We start from the raw sequence: 18,400 nt of genomic DNA on the forward strand, positions 1-18,400 counted from the left end.
TGATCCTACCTTGAGAGTCTCAAATTGTGTATCCTATTTGCCATCGATTTCTATAGATGCTGAAAAGATAGACCTTATTCTAATGAATCAGGAGGGGGATACCAGTTACCTGTAGGGGTGGCAAAATCTGACCCGACCCGCCGACCCGTCAACCCGCTTCTTAGCCGGGTTAGGGTTTGGCTTAAACGGGTTCGTGTCGTAAATGGGTTGACCAGCCTAACCTGTTTATTAAATGGGTCGTGTTCGTGTTAAGGGTATGTCAACCCGCCAACCCGTTTACACGAACCCGTCAACCCGCAAGTTTATATATATATATATATATATATATATATATATATATATATATATATATATATATATATATATATATATATATATATATATATATATTAAGTCCAGCATCATTCCAAAAGAGGAAAAAACAAACAAAGGAAAATGATATTACACGTATTTCTTAGTACTTTTCTGGCGCACAGATAATTACCACCGTAAAAGAGAAAAGGATTAAATTCTCTGCCGCTTCTGGACAGATGGTGAAGATGGGTAAGGTAACACTTATTTAAAGAAAAGAAAGTGATGGTTCGCCAGTACCTCTACAGTGTATGGCTGTTAGGAATGGCTCGTACGTGTTCTTGTTAGTATAGAAGTCTAGATTCTCATTGCATCTTAGATTTTTGTCATTATTATATCGGCTTATGACTGTCACAAAGACACGGACACCTACCATGACTCGACGAGCATGTTTTTTGAAAATTAGGATATGAGGGCGTTTTTGTTAATTTTAATATAAAAATATATTTAGGGCCTAACATTGCATTAGCAACCATACATTCATACCCAACTGATAAATCAAAGCAATTTTTTCATAATTAAATGGTGGAAAAACAAGATAATAGCTAGGGTAACCAATCATAGTTATGAGAACTCTAACAAGATGTATTTATGAGGGAGAGCCTGTAATATTAACACTAGGAAATAGTCATTCAAATAACTTATTTATTTGGTAAGGTAATGCAATATTTAAAATAAGAACACCTACCTATCCTATGGTCCTATCCTTACGAGGCAGTGTTTTCTAATGATGATCGGGGCAATTCTATTATTGAACGTTCTAATTAGCGTGCCTATGCCAAGAGAACACGCCACACAACTAAACTTTAACATTAATTATGGACATAATAATTGCTATACACCAACATGATACATACTGCCTAACTTGCAAGATTTTGGGTAGGTAGGTAGGCACCAAACTACAAAGTAGGGGCAATGGGTCGGGCAGTCGGGCGGGCCAAGCCAACCCGTCTCACTATGGACCAGGTTTGGGTCAAGGTTTTAGGTCCTCACCCATTAGCTACTGGGCTGAACCCCGACCTGTTATACAGATGGGTCACGATCCATGGGCTACCGGGCCAACCCGATGGGCCTGAACTACCTATAGTTGTGTGTTGAAACTAATACAGAATTATACATTTTATGATATTTCATTAAAATATTGCTTTTGAAATTAATTTGTTAAAACTAATTTTCAAAATAACTTACAAATGAGTTTGGGCAGGTAGGAACGGCCTGCTAAGCATTGACCCATTGGGTCAATGGGTCGGGTCATGGATTGCCTTTCAAACCCGAGACCATTAAAAGCCGGGCCAAAACCTGGCCCATTAATAAATGGGACGTGTTATTTTGTCACACTCAAAACCCAATGGGCCAAGCTCCAAATGGGCTTGGGCTGGCCCGATGCCTGCCCCTACTACCAAGCGACGGGCAGAATATATTCTCCAACCAGAAATTTGTGAGAACTAAATTTTTGTTATTTTCACAAAAATGTAAATTGCAGCATTTTAACCAATCTCAAGTTTTCTGTGCCAATATGACCATTTACAGTGTCACAGATATCGGTATTGGATTTTATTGGTAAAGAAAAATCTCATGAAAATCTCAAGAATATTTATAAACTGGAAACCAAATAAATAAATAAAATTTAAAACCTACAAAAATGTGTCAATATTAAGATAGATAGATACACTAAAGATCCCCCAAAAAATTATAATCTTTTAAACAAAAAATGTTCGTTGCCATGTTTTCCGAAATGCTTTACAATTTTCAATATTCTTCTCATATCTAGAATCGTAAATATCTAGATCTAAAAAAACATTTTTACCATGCACACATGCAAACTTCCTTCCAAATATGTGACTATTTTTTGCAAAACTATAATTTTTTGTCAAATCTGCATCTCTCTCTCTCTGATCCAATGTCAAAAACTTTTATTTTTATAGTTATTAAAAAGTTGAGACACAAGACTATAACCTTCATATTTTGAATTAGAACCAAAAACCCCTTTGGGGTTTTCATTTTTGAGTTTAAAAACTGTAATAAAAACATACTCTGCAGACTGAAACAACTGAATAATATATCTTTAGAAGATGTTTTGACTCATAAAATGAAGGATTCTAGAAAAACACAAAAAAAAGGAAACTAAAGAGAAATACCTTCCAACGATAACTGATTTGCTAGAATTGGCATTAAGATACAACATCGACAACATTCCTAAAACAAGAAATGAACATGCATGAATGTGCCTTTTCTGTCTGTTCTATAATATTTTCTAGTCACCTGCATCGAAAATCTAAAAAAACAACCAAAGAAAAAAGATAGATCTAGACATCAGCTTTCCAATGCCACCAAGATCACCTTGATCTTATGAGCGATTGTGGATAAACATTCTCTGAAAGATAAATTATTTAAAATATGTAAAGATGAGGAAGTCAACATAAAATATATGCGATGATAAGTCTGCATAAAATATACATGAAGATGAGGAAGTCTTTATAAAATGAGAAAGTTTGCATGAACTATATGTGTAAAATGAGGAAGTCCGCATAAAATGGGAAAGTCTGCATAAAAATAACTGTGAATATCGTGTTAAACTCAAACCTTTAAACTTCGCAAATATCTAACTAAGTTCACATATAGGTCAAAAGTTTGCATAAAAATATATGCGAACATCTTGTTAAACTTAAAAAATTGCATGTATTTAAGAGAAAATCACATATTTAGGAGAAAAATTGCATATATAGGAGAAACTCCGTATATTTTTAGGAAAAAATTGCATGTATAGGGTGAACTCCACATATATTTAGGAGGAAATCACATATTTAAGAGAAAATCGGGTGTTTACGGGAAACTCTACATATATATAGGAGAAAAGTCATATATATATATAAGAAAAATCACATATATTTATGAGAAAAATTACATATATATTTTCTACAAAGCAATCGATGTTATAAGATCTATATCTCTATGATTCTACATCGAAAACCTATGTTTTTATAGTAGTTGAAAAGCTAAGTTACAAGCCTATAATTTTTCTGTTTTGAATCAGAGTTGAAAAACCTTTTGTTTTTGTTTTTTAGTTCCAAAATTATAATAGAAGCATGTTCTATAAACTAGAATAACCGAACAGTCTATCTTTCAGTAAATGTTTCTCTCTAACCGTTCATCAAATCAAGGTGATCTTAGTGGCATTGAAAAACTAACGTCTTGATCTGTTTCTTTTTTTATATATTTCTTGATTTTTAGCACAAGTGATCGAAAAAATTGCATAGAATAGATAAAAAAGGCATATTCGTGCTTGTTCCAATATATAGAGTATGCTTCTATTCCAGTTTTAGAACTCAGAAATGAGAACCCTAAATTGGTTTTTAGTTCTTACTAGAAACATAAAAGTTACTAGCCTATGTCTAAGCTTTTTGACGACTATAAAAATGTAAATAGATCTAAGAGCAGATATTGTTCTGCATAAAATAATCATATATTTGAGAGAAAATTTGCATATATTTAAGAACTTCACATTTACAAAGGGTAAAAAGAACTTTTAAAATCAAATATTTGAGATTTTGGACATAGCAAGAATAACAAAAATTGTAAGGCATTTCAAAAAACGTATCATTTTTGTCGTATAATACAATCATTTTCTATTTTTTTAAAATGGCTATGATATTTGTGCCCTATTAGTTCTTAACCGAGGATGCTCAAATCTAGATCCACTATTTGAGTTGGTTTTAGGTTGAACCCATGTAGGTTAGATTTTGGAAAATAATGATCCCATACCAAGTATGTCATGGTTGGTATGGTGAGTATGGGTAGTAGGTTAGATGTTCTTACTGATTTTGACAAATGCACATGCCATGTATTCTAGGGTCAGTTTGACTGTCTGGACTAAGTCATTCAATCTGGGACAAGTTTTAAGAGGTGAGTTTGTTGAAGAACCCTTAGGCTTGGTCTGGACCAACTTAGGCAGGGTCAAGTTTGGTTCCTATATAAAATAAAGAAACAAGTTTCTGACTTCCACAACTTGGGAAATTGAATTGGTCCTCGTCCTTGTGATGCATCCACACTATCTTTTGTTGCATAGTCAATGAAGTTGTGTTAGGATGTGGTTCCATGACCCGATCCAGTGATATGACCCAGCACCGGGGGCTGTTGATGGGTCAGGTCTTACCTGACCAAACGCCATACCAATCTGACAGTGTTAGGGTCTGGGCCTACTAAAAGAGGTTGATTAGTTAATCGGGTTGGACCACAAGATTTGTATAGTATATAGGGAGGCCTGACTGCAGTTCTTCCCGAGATAACAATTATATTCTTCCAATTTGACATGTAAAATTTTAAAAAATAGAGGTTTTAGCAGGTGTGTTGGTGTGGTTCTTAGTATTTGGACCTGGATCCAGACCAAATACGCATTGGATTCTACTCGTGATCTTAATCTGAGAAATGTGTTGGATTGGAGGTCTGACCATTTCTGGTCCATTTTCTCTACATCAAATGACGTAGTTGTAGAGGCATGCAAATGATGTCAGATCCGGGTCCACTCAGGATTCCATAAATTTTTTAAAACTTTCTATAATAAGAAAATCCTGAGATGGTTGTGCTTGTACTCGACTTTTTCTGAATAATTTATAGTCAAACTAGAGTATTTCTGCCAATGAGTCAGGTCTTGCGATTAGAACACACAATCTGATATTTGTAGGGGCATGGACCTATTAAGGCATGCCTGATTAGCTAATTGGGTTGGACCCACAATATCATAATAATAATGATAGACCTGGGTCCGACTTTCGAAATTTATAAACCATTCAGAGTCCAATCAGAGATTCGACAAAGATCCAGAATTGTACATATGAAATATTCAACAGTTGGTATTTTAATCGATCGCTCTTCTTTCACAAAAACCATAAATATTTATAATCTGCACTCAGCCATAACGGCCTATTGGCTCAGTTGGTTAAATCGTCGTGCTAATAACGCGAAGGTCGCAGGTTTGAGACCTGCATGGGCCACTATTAGTCCTATTCTACATGATTTTTTAGTTTTTTTTATGACGATGGAACCCTCACCGAGGACCGGGTCACTTAATGGGCCCACCTCCCTGCAAGGTAAAACCCCGAGTCGAGGACACAACCTTACGTGCCCCAACCGTGTTAAAGTAACAGCAGCCATCATGTACTAGTGGGAATCGATCCTGGGTCTTCAGCTTGACACAGGAACCTGCTGACCACATGGGTAACCACCGCGGGATAGGCCATCCTTGAGTAGAATACCCATACATTATGTGTGTTAATGGACACCTTTTTCTCGGATGGGATTCTTAAAATAAGATTCAAATGAACACTTGAGTTGGATACGGGCTTATACATTTCATTTTATCATGTTGGGATGTGTTTGGATGGTTACAAGTCAGGCAGGATTTGAAATGAGTTTTTTTTTTAACCAAAAGCAAATATGGGGAGATGGACCATTGGGGTCTCATATAGGGGTGTCAACGGGTTGGGTTTACCCGGACCCAACCCTATAGGGTCCGGGTATGGTGATAAATTAGAAGACCCGATTAAGACCCAGGTTCGGACCTGAAGGTTTGATTAATACATGGATCTGGATATAGTTTATGAAATTGTATACCAGACCCGGACCCGACCCAAGTTTCAATTAAGACCCGCAAATTTTCAATGTAAAAATGATAATTTTTTTTATTTTACCGGGTCTGGTTCATGTAGTTCTTATCGGGTCCGGGTATGGTGTATCTTATAGTGAACCCGATTATACCCGAGTCTAAACCCGATACCATACCCAAAAGCCTTTTTAGCAGCAGGTTCAACCACTGCTAAAGGTCCCAGCAAAAATGGAACCTTTAGTGGCAGTCCAGAACTGCCGCTAAAGCATTTTGGGTGATTTATTTTACGCTTTTAAGCATATTTTGCAGGAAAATTGCTGAGTCCATCACACGCGATGGACGTTCAGCAAAATCCTGTTCGACTTACACACCTATGGATTGTGCATCTAACCATTATATATATATATATATATATATATATATATATATATATATATATATATCATTTGCACATATGATAGCACCAAAATGCTCGGAGGATGCAAACAGATCAAATAGGTGCCCAGTCCATGGTTGGTTGTTATCTGAATCTGAATTTTAAATAAGTTCATATCCAAACAAGATCCAATAAAAAAAGTTGAATTCAAATTCACATTTTACGTATTGATACTTGGTTAAGGATAAAAAAAGAGAGAGTTGAAAACAAGCACTTTAACCATTTAAAAAAAATATTGGATTGTATCAAAATCTGAACATAACTTGACAAATGACTGTCGCTCAAAATGGTCCGAACAGATGAACCAGAATCTGATCCAAATACAGATGCAGATAGTATTTCAGTAAGCATATCCGAGAAAATTACGTAGGATCTGAATTGCACACCAGATTGAATCCATCTATTTACACCCCTAATATCATGCACATGAACACACACAACAGCATCGCTTGGATATTCCCTATGATGAGCTCACTAGCATTTACCTATGTTGAGCACCCTCCATCCCTCAAAGGTGCACTATAAAACTAGCATTTACTTAACAATTTATGAATCACTTTTCGGCCTATACACCCTTTATCTCAAATTTTGGATCGAACTAATCCATTGTCACAAACAGTTCATTGGCAAAAAAGTTATTTGGGTCTTGTGGGATTGACAGGACTAGTTTTTGCAAAAGAGATATCCATCCTAATCACCATGGAGGTGTTGGACCAATTGACACGCTCAACTGCAAAGAACAACTCATTCATAGTCGGGTCAAATGAGACGTTAGGTTGCAATATAATAATTGAAGGATCTCGAGTTGATCCCCTAGGTTGTCTATCGAAAAAATAAAACACACACCTAAACTTAAGAGCATTAATAAAAAAACGCAAGCTATGTTTTCAATTTTGTTAAAAACACACCAAAAATTTTTCAGGGTTAATTAGACAAACCCAGGGTTTCCTTCTCTCAAAGTTGTCATGTGGTCAGCAGGGACCTGTGTCAAGCTGAAGATACAGAATAAAATTCAGAAGGTGTATGGGGGGCTGCCGTATTGGTGCACTTAAAGCTGGGTGGTCATGTCCTCATCCTGGAGTTTTACCTTGCAGGGAGGGGAGCCCATTAAGTGACGGGGTTCACGGTGAGGGTTTTCCTTCCTCATAAAAAAAAAACTATCCTGTAATTACCAAAACTTATGTGCGTTTTTTCTTTTTATTATCACCTAAACTTCAAGTGTGATTTTGAAAACTTTTTCCATAAAAAAATTATTGTTTTGAGGGTAAATCAGTAACTTTATTCTATTAACTCAACTAGGGTTAACAAGGAAATAGTCTTTTTAGTCAATGGTGCATAAATTTAGGTGTGTTTTCCAACAATATCAAAAACTTGTGTGTTTTTGAAATTTTTCCAAAAAGAGATCATTCATAATCTGCACCAATATCAAAAGTCATCAGCTTTGTGTACCTTCGTAACTCAAACTGTTTACTTGCATATGCACCATAAAGGCAGGTACCAATGATATGAGCAGAGAAGTTAATCATTTGCAGTCTGCAGAGGCCCAACGATATGAGCAGAGAATCATTTGCTCTACAGAGGCCCATCTTTCATAGACAAAATTATTTTCACTATAACAATGGCATGAGTTTACTATGACCAACTCATTTATTATCAAGCAACCAACACGGGAAAAAAATATTAGAAGAAATAGCTTGACAAGTAGCTCGAATAGGTAACCAGATCTACCCAATTCGGGAAGGCACCCTTCAGTTTCCTTGTATCATCAACCAAGTACTGGTCTATTACGGCAAGATCTACCCTCAGATTTTCTGAAATGTTAGCCTGCAAGACACCATCGAATCAACAAAGTAACTCAGAGAGAGAGAGAGAGAGACTATAGGGTCACCTCCAGCCAGAAGGTCCAGTTTTCTTGACCTCTACCACTCAGTCTACAGATATAAGATGGAGGCCCACCATTTATCCTCTCTGGATCTGCATAGATTTCTAGTGGTCATTTCATGAAGAATCTCATTTTAATTACCAGGTAGGAGAGTAAACAAGAAAATATAAACTCACCAGGTACTCCATTGTCAGCAAACGACCACCTTGATAATGGACCTGTGATATTGAGGACAGCAACCCAAACCTCCTCTAGGGACCTGGAACATAAACAGAAAGACATAAAACACTGTCACTCTGAATGACTGGCACAGTGCCGAAGAAGATAACATTGCACTTACCCCAAATAGAGTTCAAGGTAGATTCTGCGCGATACAGGACCAGATTTTTCTGTCGGCTTGTTGCTGAATAAATAGGGTAAATGTGTGTAGCGCTTAAAGATATCCTCTCCGTTTGCATGAAATTTTAGATTTCCATAAAGCAAATAGGAGACAGGAAAAAGTGCCTGCAAAAGAATAAAAGGGGAAGAAAAAACTCTTAATCCAGTCTTGTATAAATTTATAGGTGAACATTTTCTTCAGTGTCTTACACATTGGCCGTAGATATGTGCACATAAAACATAAAGTCAATTATAAAAATTTGTTAAAAGAATAAGCCAGTGAGAGCATATTCCACAGTTTCAGACAAGCTTCAACTCATGTTCGACCAAAGCTCTGAAAAGTAAAACAAGAGTGATTCATGTAAGCCTACTTTACTATTTAGTTAATAAAACTGAAATTTGTTTTGTTACTGGGGGGCAAACCAACACCAATAAAGCATAATATGGACATGAATTAGAAAAATATGAAACTCCAATATCTCAAAACATTTTGGTCTACATAGATTTACACAGAAAGAAGCAACTTAATTAAATCCTTTTGTTTGATATGTGCATATCTTTTCTCTAGTAAGCTATGTCACATGGGTGCGGGTACAGGTGCAGAGCAATTTCAAAAATTTTGGACACGGGGACACAGCTATATATATATATATATATATATATATATATATATATATATATATATACACACAACAACAACAACTACGCCTTCATCCCAAAACAATTGGGTTCGGCGATATGAAGCAAAAAAGAAAATCATTCTGGGTCTTCCACATGAATCCTTCTCCTCCAATCATTTCTATCCAATGCCATGTCCTCGGTGAAGTTCAAAGCATTCAGATCCTTTCCTATCATCTCCATCCAAGTCTTCCTAGGCCTACCCCGACCTCTTTTAACTAATATATTTTCCCATTTCTCCATCCTTCTAACTGGAGCATCATTAGGCCTTCGCCGAATATGTCCAAACCACCGTAAACGATTCTCTCTCATCTTATTTTCAATGGCTGCAACGCCTACCTTCTTACGTATCTCCTCGTTCCGAATCTTATCTTTTATTGTATTTTCACACATCCATCTAAGCATACGCATCTCAGCTACACTCATTTTTTGAATATGATGTCTCTTGGCAGCCCAACATTCCGTACCATATAGTAAAGCGGCGACATATATATATAATAATAATAATAATAATAATAATAATAAGACTCGGCTATGTATATATATAAAGATCAATTTTTGTTAGTTTTTGTACGTATTTTGCCCTAAAAAATGGACAAAATAGACTTGGTCAAAGTTGACCGAGTCCAAAATATGGGCTTCTCTCTACAAGTCGTAGAAACAATTAATATTGGCCTATGTCACATGGGTGTGGGTGCAGGGGTGCGGCACTTTCAAAAAACTTGGGTGCGGGGTGTGCGGCAAATATATATATATATATATATATATATATATATATATATATATAGTGGCAAATGTTTTTATCAGCAATTTCTCGTTTTTCAAAAACTCGCAAGAAATTGAAAAAATTTCATAAATCTCACATTTTTAGGCAAAATCTCAGCAATAAAAAATAATTTTAAAAATAAAAAAATATTTTTTATAAGAAAATATTAATAAAAATTATTTAAAAATAAAAATACATGATTTTTTTGCGATAAATAGCCGTTTAAAACATAAATATCGTGTTTAAATCATGGCATTTATGTTTTTTTCAAAAATCTCTCGATGTTTTGAAAATCTCGCGAGAAATTGCCATTTTAAACTTTCAGGCAATTTATCGCGATATTTTCGTAAATCACTATATATATATATATATATATATATATATATATATATATATATATATATATATATATATATATATATATATATATATATATATATATATATATATATATATATATATATGACCCTGGGTGCGGTCAACACAACCAGAGTCAGGTTGACCGCACACGCATCCGCGTCGCATCGATGCGGGTGCGGCACCCAGTTGGCCGAGTCCCTGTGACATAGATATTGGCAAATACGTTGTTTCCAGGGAGCACCAAGAATTAGAAGCTATATACTGTTGTAGGTTTGGGCTGTGCTGGTCTCTGTATAATGAATATAGCATATACTAATCTAATCCACGCTATTTGTTGCACTTTGTTTCTCGATGTCTGTTTCCTTCACCTGTCCCAGAGATAAAACACATTGCAGATTATGTGTCATTATTTGTTCCATGATATGAAGAAAAAGAAGCAAACCAACCATCAATAAAAGGTACAAATAAATGAACATTATTTGTGACGGAACAATTTATTGATGAAGAGAAAGCCAACATCAGCCACACATCTTTTAAAAAGGGGAAAAAAAGAGTGAACGTCAGCACAAAACTATTTGAAAATTTAGCCATTATTAACAAATAACAGTTAGACTCGTGGCTTTATATCTCTCTGCATCCCTCAATTTATGCATTTCTATGAATGGATTCATAATATTGGCTTCTCAATTATCCAGTCAATGAAGTAGCATACCACGAATTCACTTTGATCAGACGGAGGGGAATTTTCAGCAGAAAGTGTTGATCCGATCTTTAATACATCTGCTGCTTCAGGTGAATATTTGAAGAGGAAAATCAATGAATTGGAATCTACCACAGCGAAGTCATAGCTGGAGTCCACTATTTTATGTGCATCTGCCATTTCCAATCAACAACTTAATAAACAGCTAAGATGACTGCAAAGTTGTAAGAAGTCTAAAATACCAACTCATACAATGAATACTGGTGAGTAAAAAGTTGATCTACGGATTTAGACGATGCATTCTTGAAATAAGACTTAAGCATTCAATAGTAAACGCCAAGCATTTATGATGCATCCTCATTATCGTTATTATTATGTTAATGAAAAAGCAAGATAACTGAGACTTGGCATCACATATATTGCTTTGCTGGTTACCCTCAATTCATAACTTTTTAACTATGCCAGTATTCAAAAAAGAAACAATTAATTCCAGAAGATTAATACAGTCAACTGACATCTGAGTAGCATGGTGAATGATCTGATTATGACACTATTTTCCTTTTTTGCCAGGTTTTGGTTTCTACACATCATTTAGGATTCAAGAGAATGGGTGGTTTTCTTTGCAAAAAGAGTTTTCGTAAGCAAAAAACCTTTCATGTCGAGAATATATGTGAGAACTTCAAGAATAACCAAAGAAGCATCACAATTCTTCTCATCTTTCCTTCCCACAATAATCTGAAGCAGAGATGAAACAACTAGAAAGCAAATTTTCAAGGAGGCCACAATTTCCACTAACGTGAAATTGCGTTACCACTTCTATGGGAAACATGACCACATTGCCAACTGGAAGAAAACATGGCACCCAGAATTTCAAGAAAAAATTAATTCTTGAATATAGAATGTTTTGACAAACTGAGAAGCTTGATCAGATGCATGAACACCAAAAGACCACATAACCGTTTCAGACTATAACAGATTCATCTTGCACCGTTAACTACATAACATCACAGACTCACATTAAGCAGCTTTTTTTTTTAATTTTAAGTTGGAGAGAAAAGAAAAAAATGGGATTGGCACCATCAAATTATCTTTTATACATTAAAACAAAACCTGAACTCAGTCAAATTGTTTTATCAAATTATAAGAAGCATGTCGACAGGGAATATAAGCATGCATATTTTTATGGATTCAACAGGTATTCCAAGACAATATTTCTGAAGTTGGATAAATTTCTCAAGGATATGCATATAGTGGAAGCCACAATGTAAAAAATTAAGAATATCGATGAAGCACCTTAAAACTAATCTTTTGACAATTGAATCAACAGACTTGCAAAAAATTCATTAGAAAGTCTGAAAAAAATAAGACCAGAAAACATATGGTAATAGAGAAAGAAAAAGAGACGGGCATAATTAGCAATAACTTATTTTCATAAGTTATGATTATATTGTAAGTTGAAAACACCAAGACAAACAGGAATGACTAATACAATATTATTACGTAGCAGCAAATACCTGCAGTTCTATATGTATGCTGAAGCACGACTCTTTTTGGTGCATTGGTACTATAAGGAAAGAACTGAGATGACAATGCCATGGCAGCAACACTAAAGTGCAAGAAGCACTGGATGATGAATGATCTGGTTAACCAATGGCCAATAACAGGGATTAATTGACCCATGCACCACCCAGTAACAAGTCCAACTGTAGCCGCAACTACAATATCTGGAATGAAATACCCTGCAAGCAAATATTCCACAACTATCATATACAAGTGAGCACTCCTCAAATATATTGGAAACAACAAAGATTGCATGCATATACTATGTAGTGACAAAGTTCAGCAGCAATGCCATTTTTTTCATTACATAAATAAACGATCACATGATGCAGAAAAGCTATCACCAGGGAATGGATTCCATCAACCAAAAGCTATTTATTGAAACATAATTGATAAGTTCTCAATGCACCTGTGAGCATACAAATTATCACCATTAATTTAAGGAATGCCACAACTAACCGTATGGAGGAGGAAGAGAACCCATCATGCCCATCTTCTCAACCAAGAATTGAACAAGAAATCCACCAAAATATACACTATATAAGAGCGATGGAATCAAGGGAATAACATACCCTGCCACTGACCTGACAAACAGCAAAGAAGAGTTTATGATAAGTTCTAGTAAATGTGATTTTAATTGATTAAAAGATTAAAAATAATGTACCTTCAATTTGCAACTCAAATAAAAGAATCATCAAGCATAAGAAAAACAATCTTCTTGGGCCACATTAAAAAAACAATGATACACAACAGACAAATGGATAAAAAACAAGCCAAAGAAAAGATGCAACTATAAGGACCGCAAAACATGCAGTCATTAAATGACAGCACATTTTTCATTATCTACGATCAGAGTGACGACAAAAAACTGTGCAATTTTAAGAAGGTAACAAACTGAAGATTCAAGAAAAAAATTCACAGAAGGGCAAAAATAAAAGGAACTTGAAAAAGCATCGATGCTGGTTACCCTGTCATTTCAGCTCTATGCTTTCAAATATGCAGAATAAAGAGTAGCTTTCTACAGAAGAACCCCATGAAGAAGAATAACAACCAGATCAACATGAACGACTAATAAGGTTCTCCTCTAGAACCAATACTAATAAGGCATGAAATGACTGGTAGTTAAAAATTAGAAAATGCATTCTTTAAGTGAACAAATAACTCAGACTATTTTGCAGATAGCTGGCACGCAAATAAAATCAATTTTAACCAAATACTCCTCTAACAACCGCTACCAGTAAAAACCACTTGAATGTTAGCCCTGTACCAAATATTCTATCACGACAGTACGCGACAACTTCAATGGCAGTCATAGTGACCTTTTTATTTTTTTAAATAGGCAAGCTAGAAGATAACCCACGTGGGATTTGAACCCAAGAACCCTTGGTTATGATAGTGCAACCTTACATCCAGCTATCTCATTCGACCCTAGTCATCATGATATTTTCTTTGATCTCATCTATATTTTCTTCCTTAGTCAGAAATCACGAAAAGCATTATTTTTCTCTAAGTCAGTTTAGTCATTATTAGTCATAATTGAGTCATCACTCCCATGTATAATAGGGATGGTGCTCAGCCTACACCCTTAAGCAACCATGGAACTTCGGAAAAAAAGCAACCCCTGAAGCGTTCTTGCTTGAGTGGCCTCCAATCATTTTCTATTTAAAGGTGGTGCAATCCTTTCTTTAAATAGAATTCTTTGCAATCAGAATGTCTTAGGTGAAGTTAGTGCCTTTGCTAAAAGCCAGACAATCCTTAAAACCAAACTTGACCAAAGAGCAAGAAGTTCACATAATCACATCCATCCATTAGAAACTTGATCAAGAGAGAAGGAGAATGTGTGCATGCCAAGAACAATTCCATAAATTATCAGAAGCGAAAGTAGGATTGACAACACAAAGAATAAGATCCACAGCCTCATCATTGAGCAAAAATTTTTGTTCTCATATTAGTTCAACAATGCCCCTAACAAGTAAACTGTGAAGCAATGTAATGCATAAAATATAGATATAAATTAGCTTTTTAGTACATTAATATATAGAAATTATTGAACAGGATCTATAAGAAGGGTTAAATAGAAAAGGGAAAAAACTCTGGCATTTCCATTTATCAAAATAACTATCAACACCCACATTCTAATAGCCTCTTAGAAGTTAGAATCAATGCCTTGAAGAGAAACCTGGGAAAGTACCTCAATGAACCTTGCCCAAAATTTCTGATAGACATGTGATGTGAAATCCAAGCCAGGAACATAAACATAGATACTATGAATGTCAAAAATCCACCACGAAGTCCAAAAGCTTGATAAGCCTGCAAATGAAGCTCACAATGTAACAAGTATAACTGAAGGATTTATTCTAGAAATGCTATGGAAGGGTGTAGGAGGGTAAGAAAATTGCTTCAGAAAATTCTTGAAAGAATCATAGCCATAAAATATATGTTGCATATATCAGGAAACAGAACTGGTTAAAATAACCAACCAACAAAAGATAACTTGAGATTTTAAGTCAAGATTTACTGCTAGACTGCAAAACTATCTATATTTTTGGTAAGACTATTAAATGCATTCACTAATCAGTTAGAGAGAACAAAGCATATCACCACAAAAACTGACAAACTAGTCAACGCAGAGAAATAGCTCCAGTAACACTGGTGCCAATGATACTGTGATTTGAAAAGATAATAAGGCAGGAAAACACCGGATCCTCCCTGAATCTCCTGACGAGTGTATGTTACTGCTGGTAATGCTCCTCTTGGTCTAATGTCTGCAACTTGTGCAAGAGATGCATACAGAGTCTCTCTCTCTCTCTCAGGTGCACTAGTGGAGGCAAGGAAAATCTGGAGATGGACTCAGCCAATTCATGGAAAGTCGAAGTACAATTCAGTTGCAAGACCCCACTCATAGGATAATGAATTGTTGGCGATAATCAGGATATGATTCTGCTCAATCAGTGGATGTGGCAATAAACAAACCAAAGATTTGAATCCAATGGGAACACCTATTATTGTAGTAGTTGTGGTAAAGTAGGCGTGCATATCGATATCAAAGCCCACAGCAAAAATATGATGAACCCAAAAAGAGATCCAGGAAAGCCTATACTGATTATGGCATAAACAATGCATGGATATCCAAAGGTATTAACATCATTAAATACTATTTATTTGGGTAGTGTTGGGACGTCTTTATAAATAAGTACTTCCTGTTTATATTTATCTCAAATAACTTATTGTCCACTTGGCTGACTTATTTTTACTTTTCCATTATACATCTCACTTCAAAATAAATAAAAACCACCCACTTTGAAAAAACATGGGGGAGGCATTTATTTTTTTTCATTTCAATTTATTTTCTTTTGGGCCCTAGCTCTTTCCCTTCCCCACACCTCCCTCCCCCATCCACACCACTTGTCTCCAGCAACCATCACTTTCTTCTTCCTCCAGCACCACTTGCTGACCCTCTCCTACCTTCTATTGCCACTGTCCTCCTCCCTCCACCCACCACTGCCACCATATCCACCACCTGCCATCTTCATTTTCCCTTTGCCTTACCTCTTCACCCTCTCTCCACGCAACATTGCCATTGTATCCTCTACCATCAGCTTCTTCTTATCTCACCTTGACCCTCTCCACACTCCTCCCTTCTCCCAATGCCATTGTCCCCTTCTCTCTTCACCAACCAGCCACCACTTTTTCTTGCCCTACAGCCTAACTCCTCCCCACCCACCACTGTCATCTTCTTTCTGTTTTTAAACAGATCATACATTCAAACAATGGCCTTTTCACTATAGACTTTGTTTAGAAAATTTACAAACTGCTTTTGTTTGCTATTTAAAAACAATAAACAAAAACACATTGGATAGGGCCTTAGAAGTGTTTCTTAAAAAAAATGACAAACATCAAAGGGCCTAAACAATATCTGACATCCCATATAAAATAGATGTAACACACCCTAGGCAAATCCATTTTGACATATTTTATTTGGAATTAGCACAAAGAACCTCAGTGGTTAAACAGACCCTAAGTACATGTTTGATTACCTGAGAAAAAAACTTTTTTTGCCACTGTATTTTGGGTGGCCCACTCAAGATCCTAGGTGCCAAATACAAGATTTTTCTCTTCCCAAAACCAAGGATAATGGATCCAAAATATATGGAACAAAGAAAGAAAAATGGCCCAAAATCCTGACACTACAAGATCTCGTTCATTTAATTTTGCTTTGATATAATCAGATTCATCAATCAGTTCTTTTGTAACTGATATAAACCACTCAAAACAATGAACCACTCGAGAAGGATTGACATAAAGCACATTTTAGGAATGAGTCATTCACTGATTAGCAAGATCAATGCACAATACTCTTGTATGAATTAACCACGAAAATATCTGAATTGCACCAGTAGAGATAATGTATTTTTTATTTAGCATTTATTTGATAAACTTGATTGTTGAACAATGTTTGTCCAAGCTAGTTTATTCAATTGATGTTCTTGCTATTTGAGAAATCTATTTATGGAGCTCTGCGTGCATATTAAGAGAGAGAGAGAGAGAGGGGTGTCTGCACAATTATTTGCAAATGAATATTGTATTTTCAATAATGTGTTGGGATAAATAGATAGAATACATTCATATGCAAATCATCAAATATTTAGATTTTAGTTTAATTATTTGTGATTATTCATTTGAAACACACACACATGCGCACACTGACACACACATACACATATATGGGGAAATCTTGGCTACACTCTAGGGTAGGGTACTCACTAGCTGAATATGAGCTTTATTTGTCGAATTTAGCCCCATGAATGTGTTCAGCATGGTCTATCAACTAGGAAATGCACTTTAGATTGGGTGGGTTTGATGTAAAATTATGATTTTCTTAATATTGAAAATTTGAGGTATTGTAGACCATTGAATTTTGTAGCCCTTGATTCCCAAACAAACCAAGAAAATGTGAACAGGGTGGTTTCAATTGTTAAAATATATATTGTTTGTCACACACACACACACACACACACACATATATATATATATATATATATATATTATTGTAATACCCATGAATTTTATCGGATAAATAAACTTAAAATTTATGTCCTTAAGCTGGTACAAAGATATTTTATTATTTTAATTGTCTATTCGTACTTGGATCTTGGATATCCCATTTGGATCCAGGTCGAATTGAGTGGATCCATGAAGTTTAAATCAGATTCTTAATAAGAAAATTTCTATATCGGACTTATAACACCTTACGAGGATTCGTAATACCCTATGCGATGTTTGGATCCACATTACTTCATTTGGATCCTGGACGCCGAAAATTTAAATATAGTATGGATCCAATTAAAATTTTAATGTTGAATCTATAATAATTTGCAGGAATCCCTTGCATGCTTGTTACTTAGTATATTTTTCAAATTATCAGTATTTATCTACTTAGAGAGTTGTAGTCTACTTCCTATAAATTTACCATTTTTCATGTGATGAGTAGAGTATTATGAGCGATTGCGGGATGGTATGTTGATCGAGATGCTTGATTTATTGTGTTCCCGAAAAGTCTCAGATTAAATTTCAATTTATTAGTATTCATGTTATTTGGAACTCTGATGTCATTATTTATTTGGAATAAAACAAATATTGTTGCTTGATCACTCCTATAATACGCCTGAATGCTTAACCCAATGAAA

The 18,400-nt window shown here is 35.4% G+C and overlaps 1 protein-coding gene and 1 non-coding gene across 2 annotated transcripts in view; one reads left to right on the top strand and one right to left on the bottom strand.

Annotated features, from left to right (window-relative positions):
* Nucleotides 1–5,268: 5,268 nt before the first annotated feature.
* TRNAI-AAU (transfer RNA isoleucine (anticodon AAU)) lies at nucleotides 5,269–5,342 on the top strand. The gene has a single exon. It is a non-coding gene; the product is annotated as a tRNA-Ile (tRNA).
* Nucleotides 5,343–7,665: 2,323 nt separating this feature from the next.
* The window catches only part of LOC149833377 (uncharacterized), a 110,583-nt gene continuing 99,848 nt past the window's right edge, over nucleotides 7,666–18,400 (bottom strand). The window contains exons 14-21 of the mRNA XM_090015092.1: nucleotides 14,905–15,023; nucleotides 13,173–13,297; nucleotides 12,668–12,892; nucleotides 11,166–11,326; nucleotides 8,612–8,775; nucleotides 8,448–8,530; nucleotides 8,278–8,363; nucleotides 7,666–8,213 (exon numbers count right to left, since the gene is read on the bottom strand). Coding sequence (XP_089871218.1) covers nucleotides 8,070–8,213; nucleotides 8,278–8,363; nucleotides 8,448–8,530; nucleotides 8,612–8,775; nucleotides 11,166–11,326; nucleotides 12,668–12,892; nucleotides 13,173–13,297; nucleotides 14,905–15,023 — 1,107 coding nt within the window. The 3' untranslated portion in view covers nucleotides 7,666–8,069. The remainder of the gene's footprint in view (nucleotides 8,214–8,277; nucleotides 8,364–8,447; nucleotides 8,531–8,611; nucleotides 8,776–11,165; nucleotides 11,327–12,667; nucleotides 12,893–13,172; nucleotides 13,298–14,904; nucleotides 15,024–18,400) is intronic.

Source organism: Nuphar pumila, chromosome 7 (assembly GCF_984573655.1).
Source record: "Nuphar pumila chromosome 7, dmNupPumi1.hap1.1, whole genome shotgun sequence".
Lineage (NCBI taxonomy): Eukaryota > Viridiplantae > Streptophyta > Magnoliopsida > Nymphaeales > Nymphaeaceae > Nuphar > Nuphar pumila.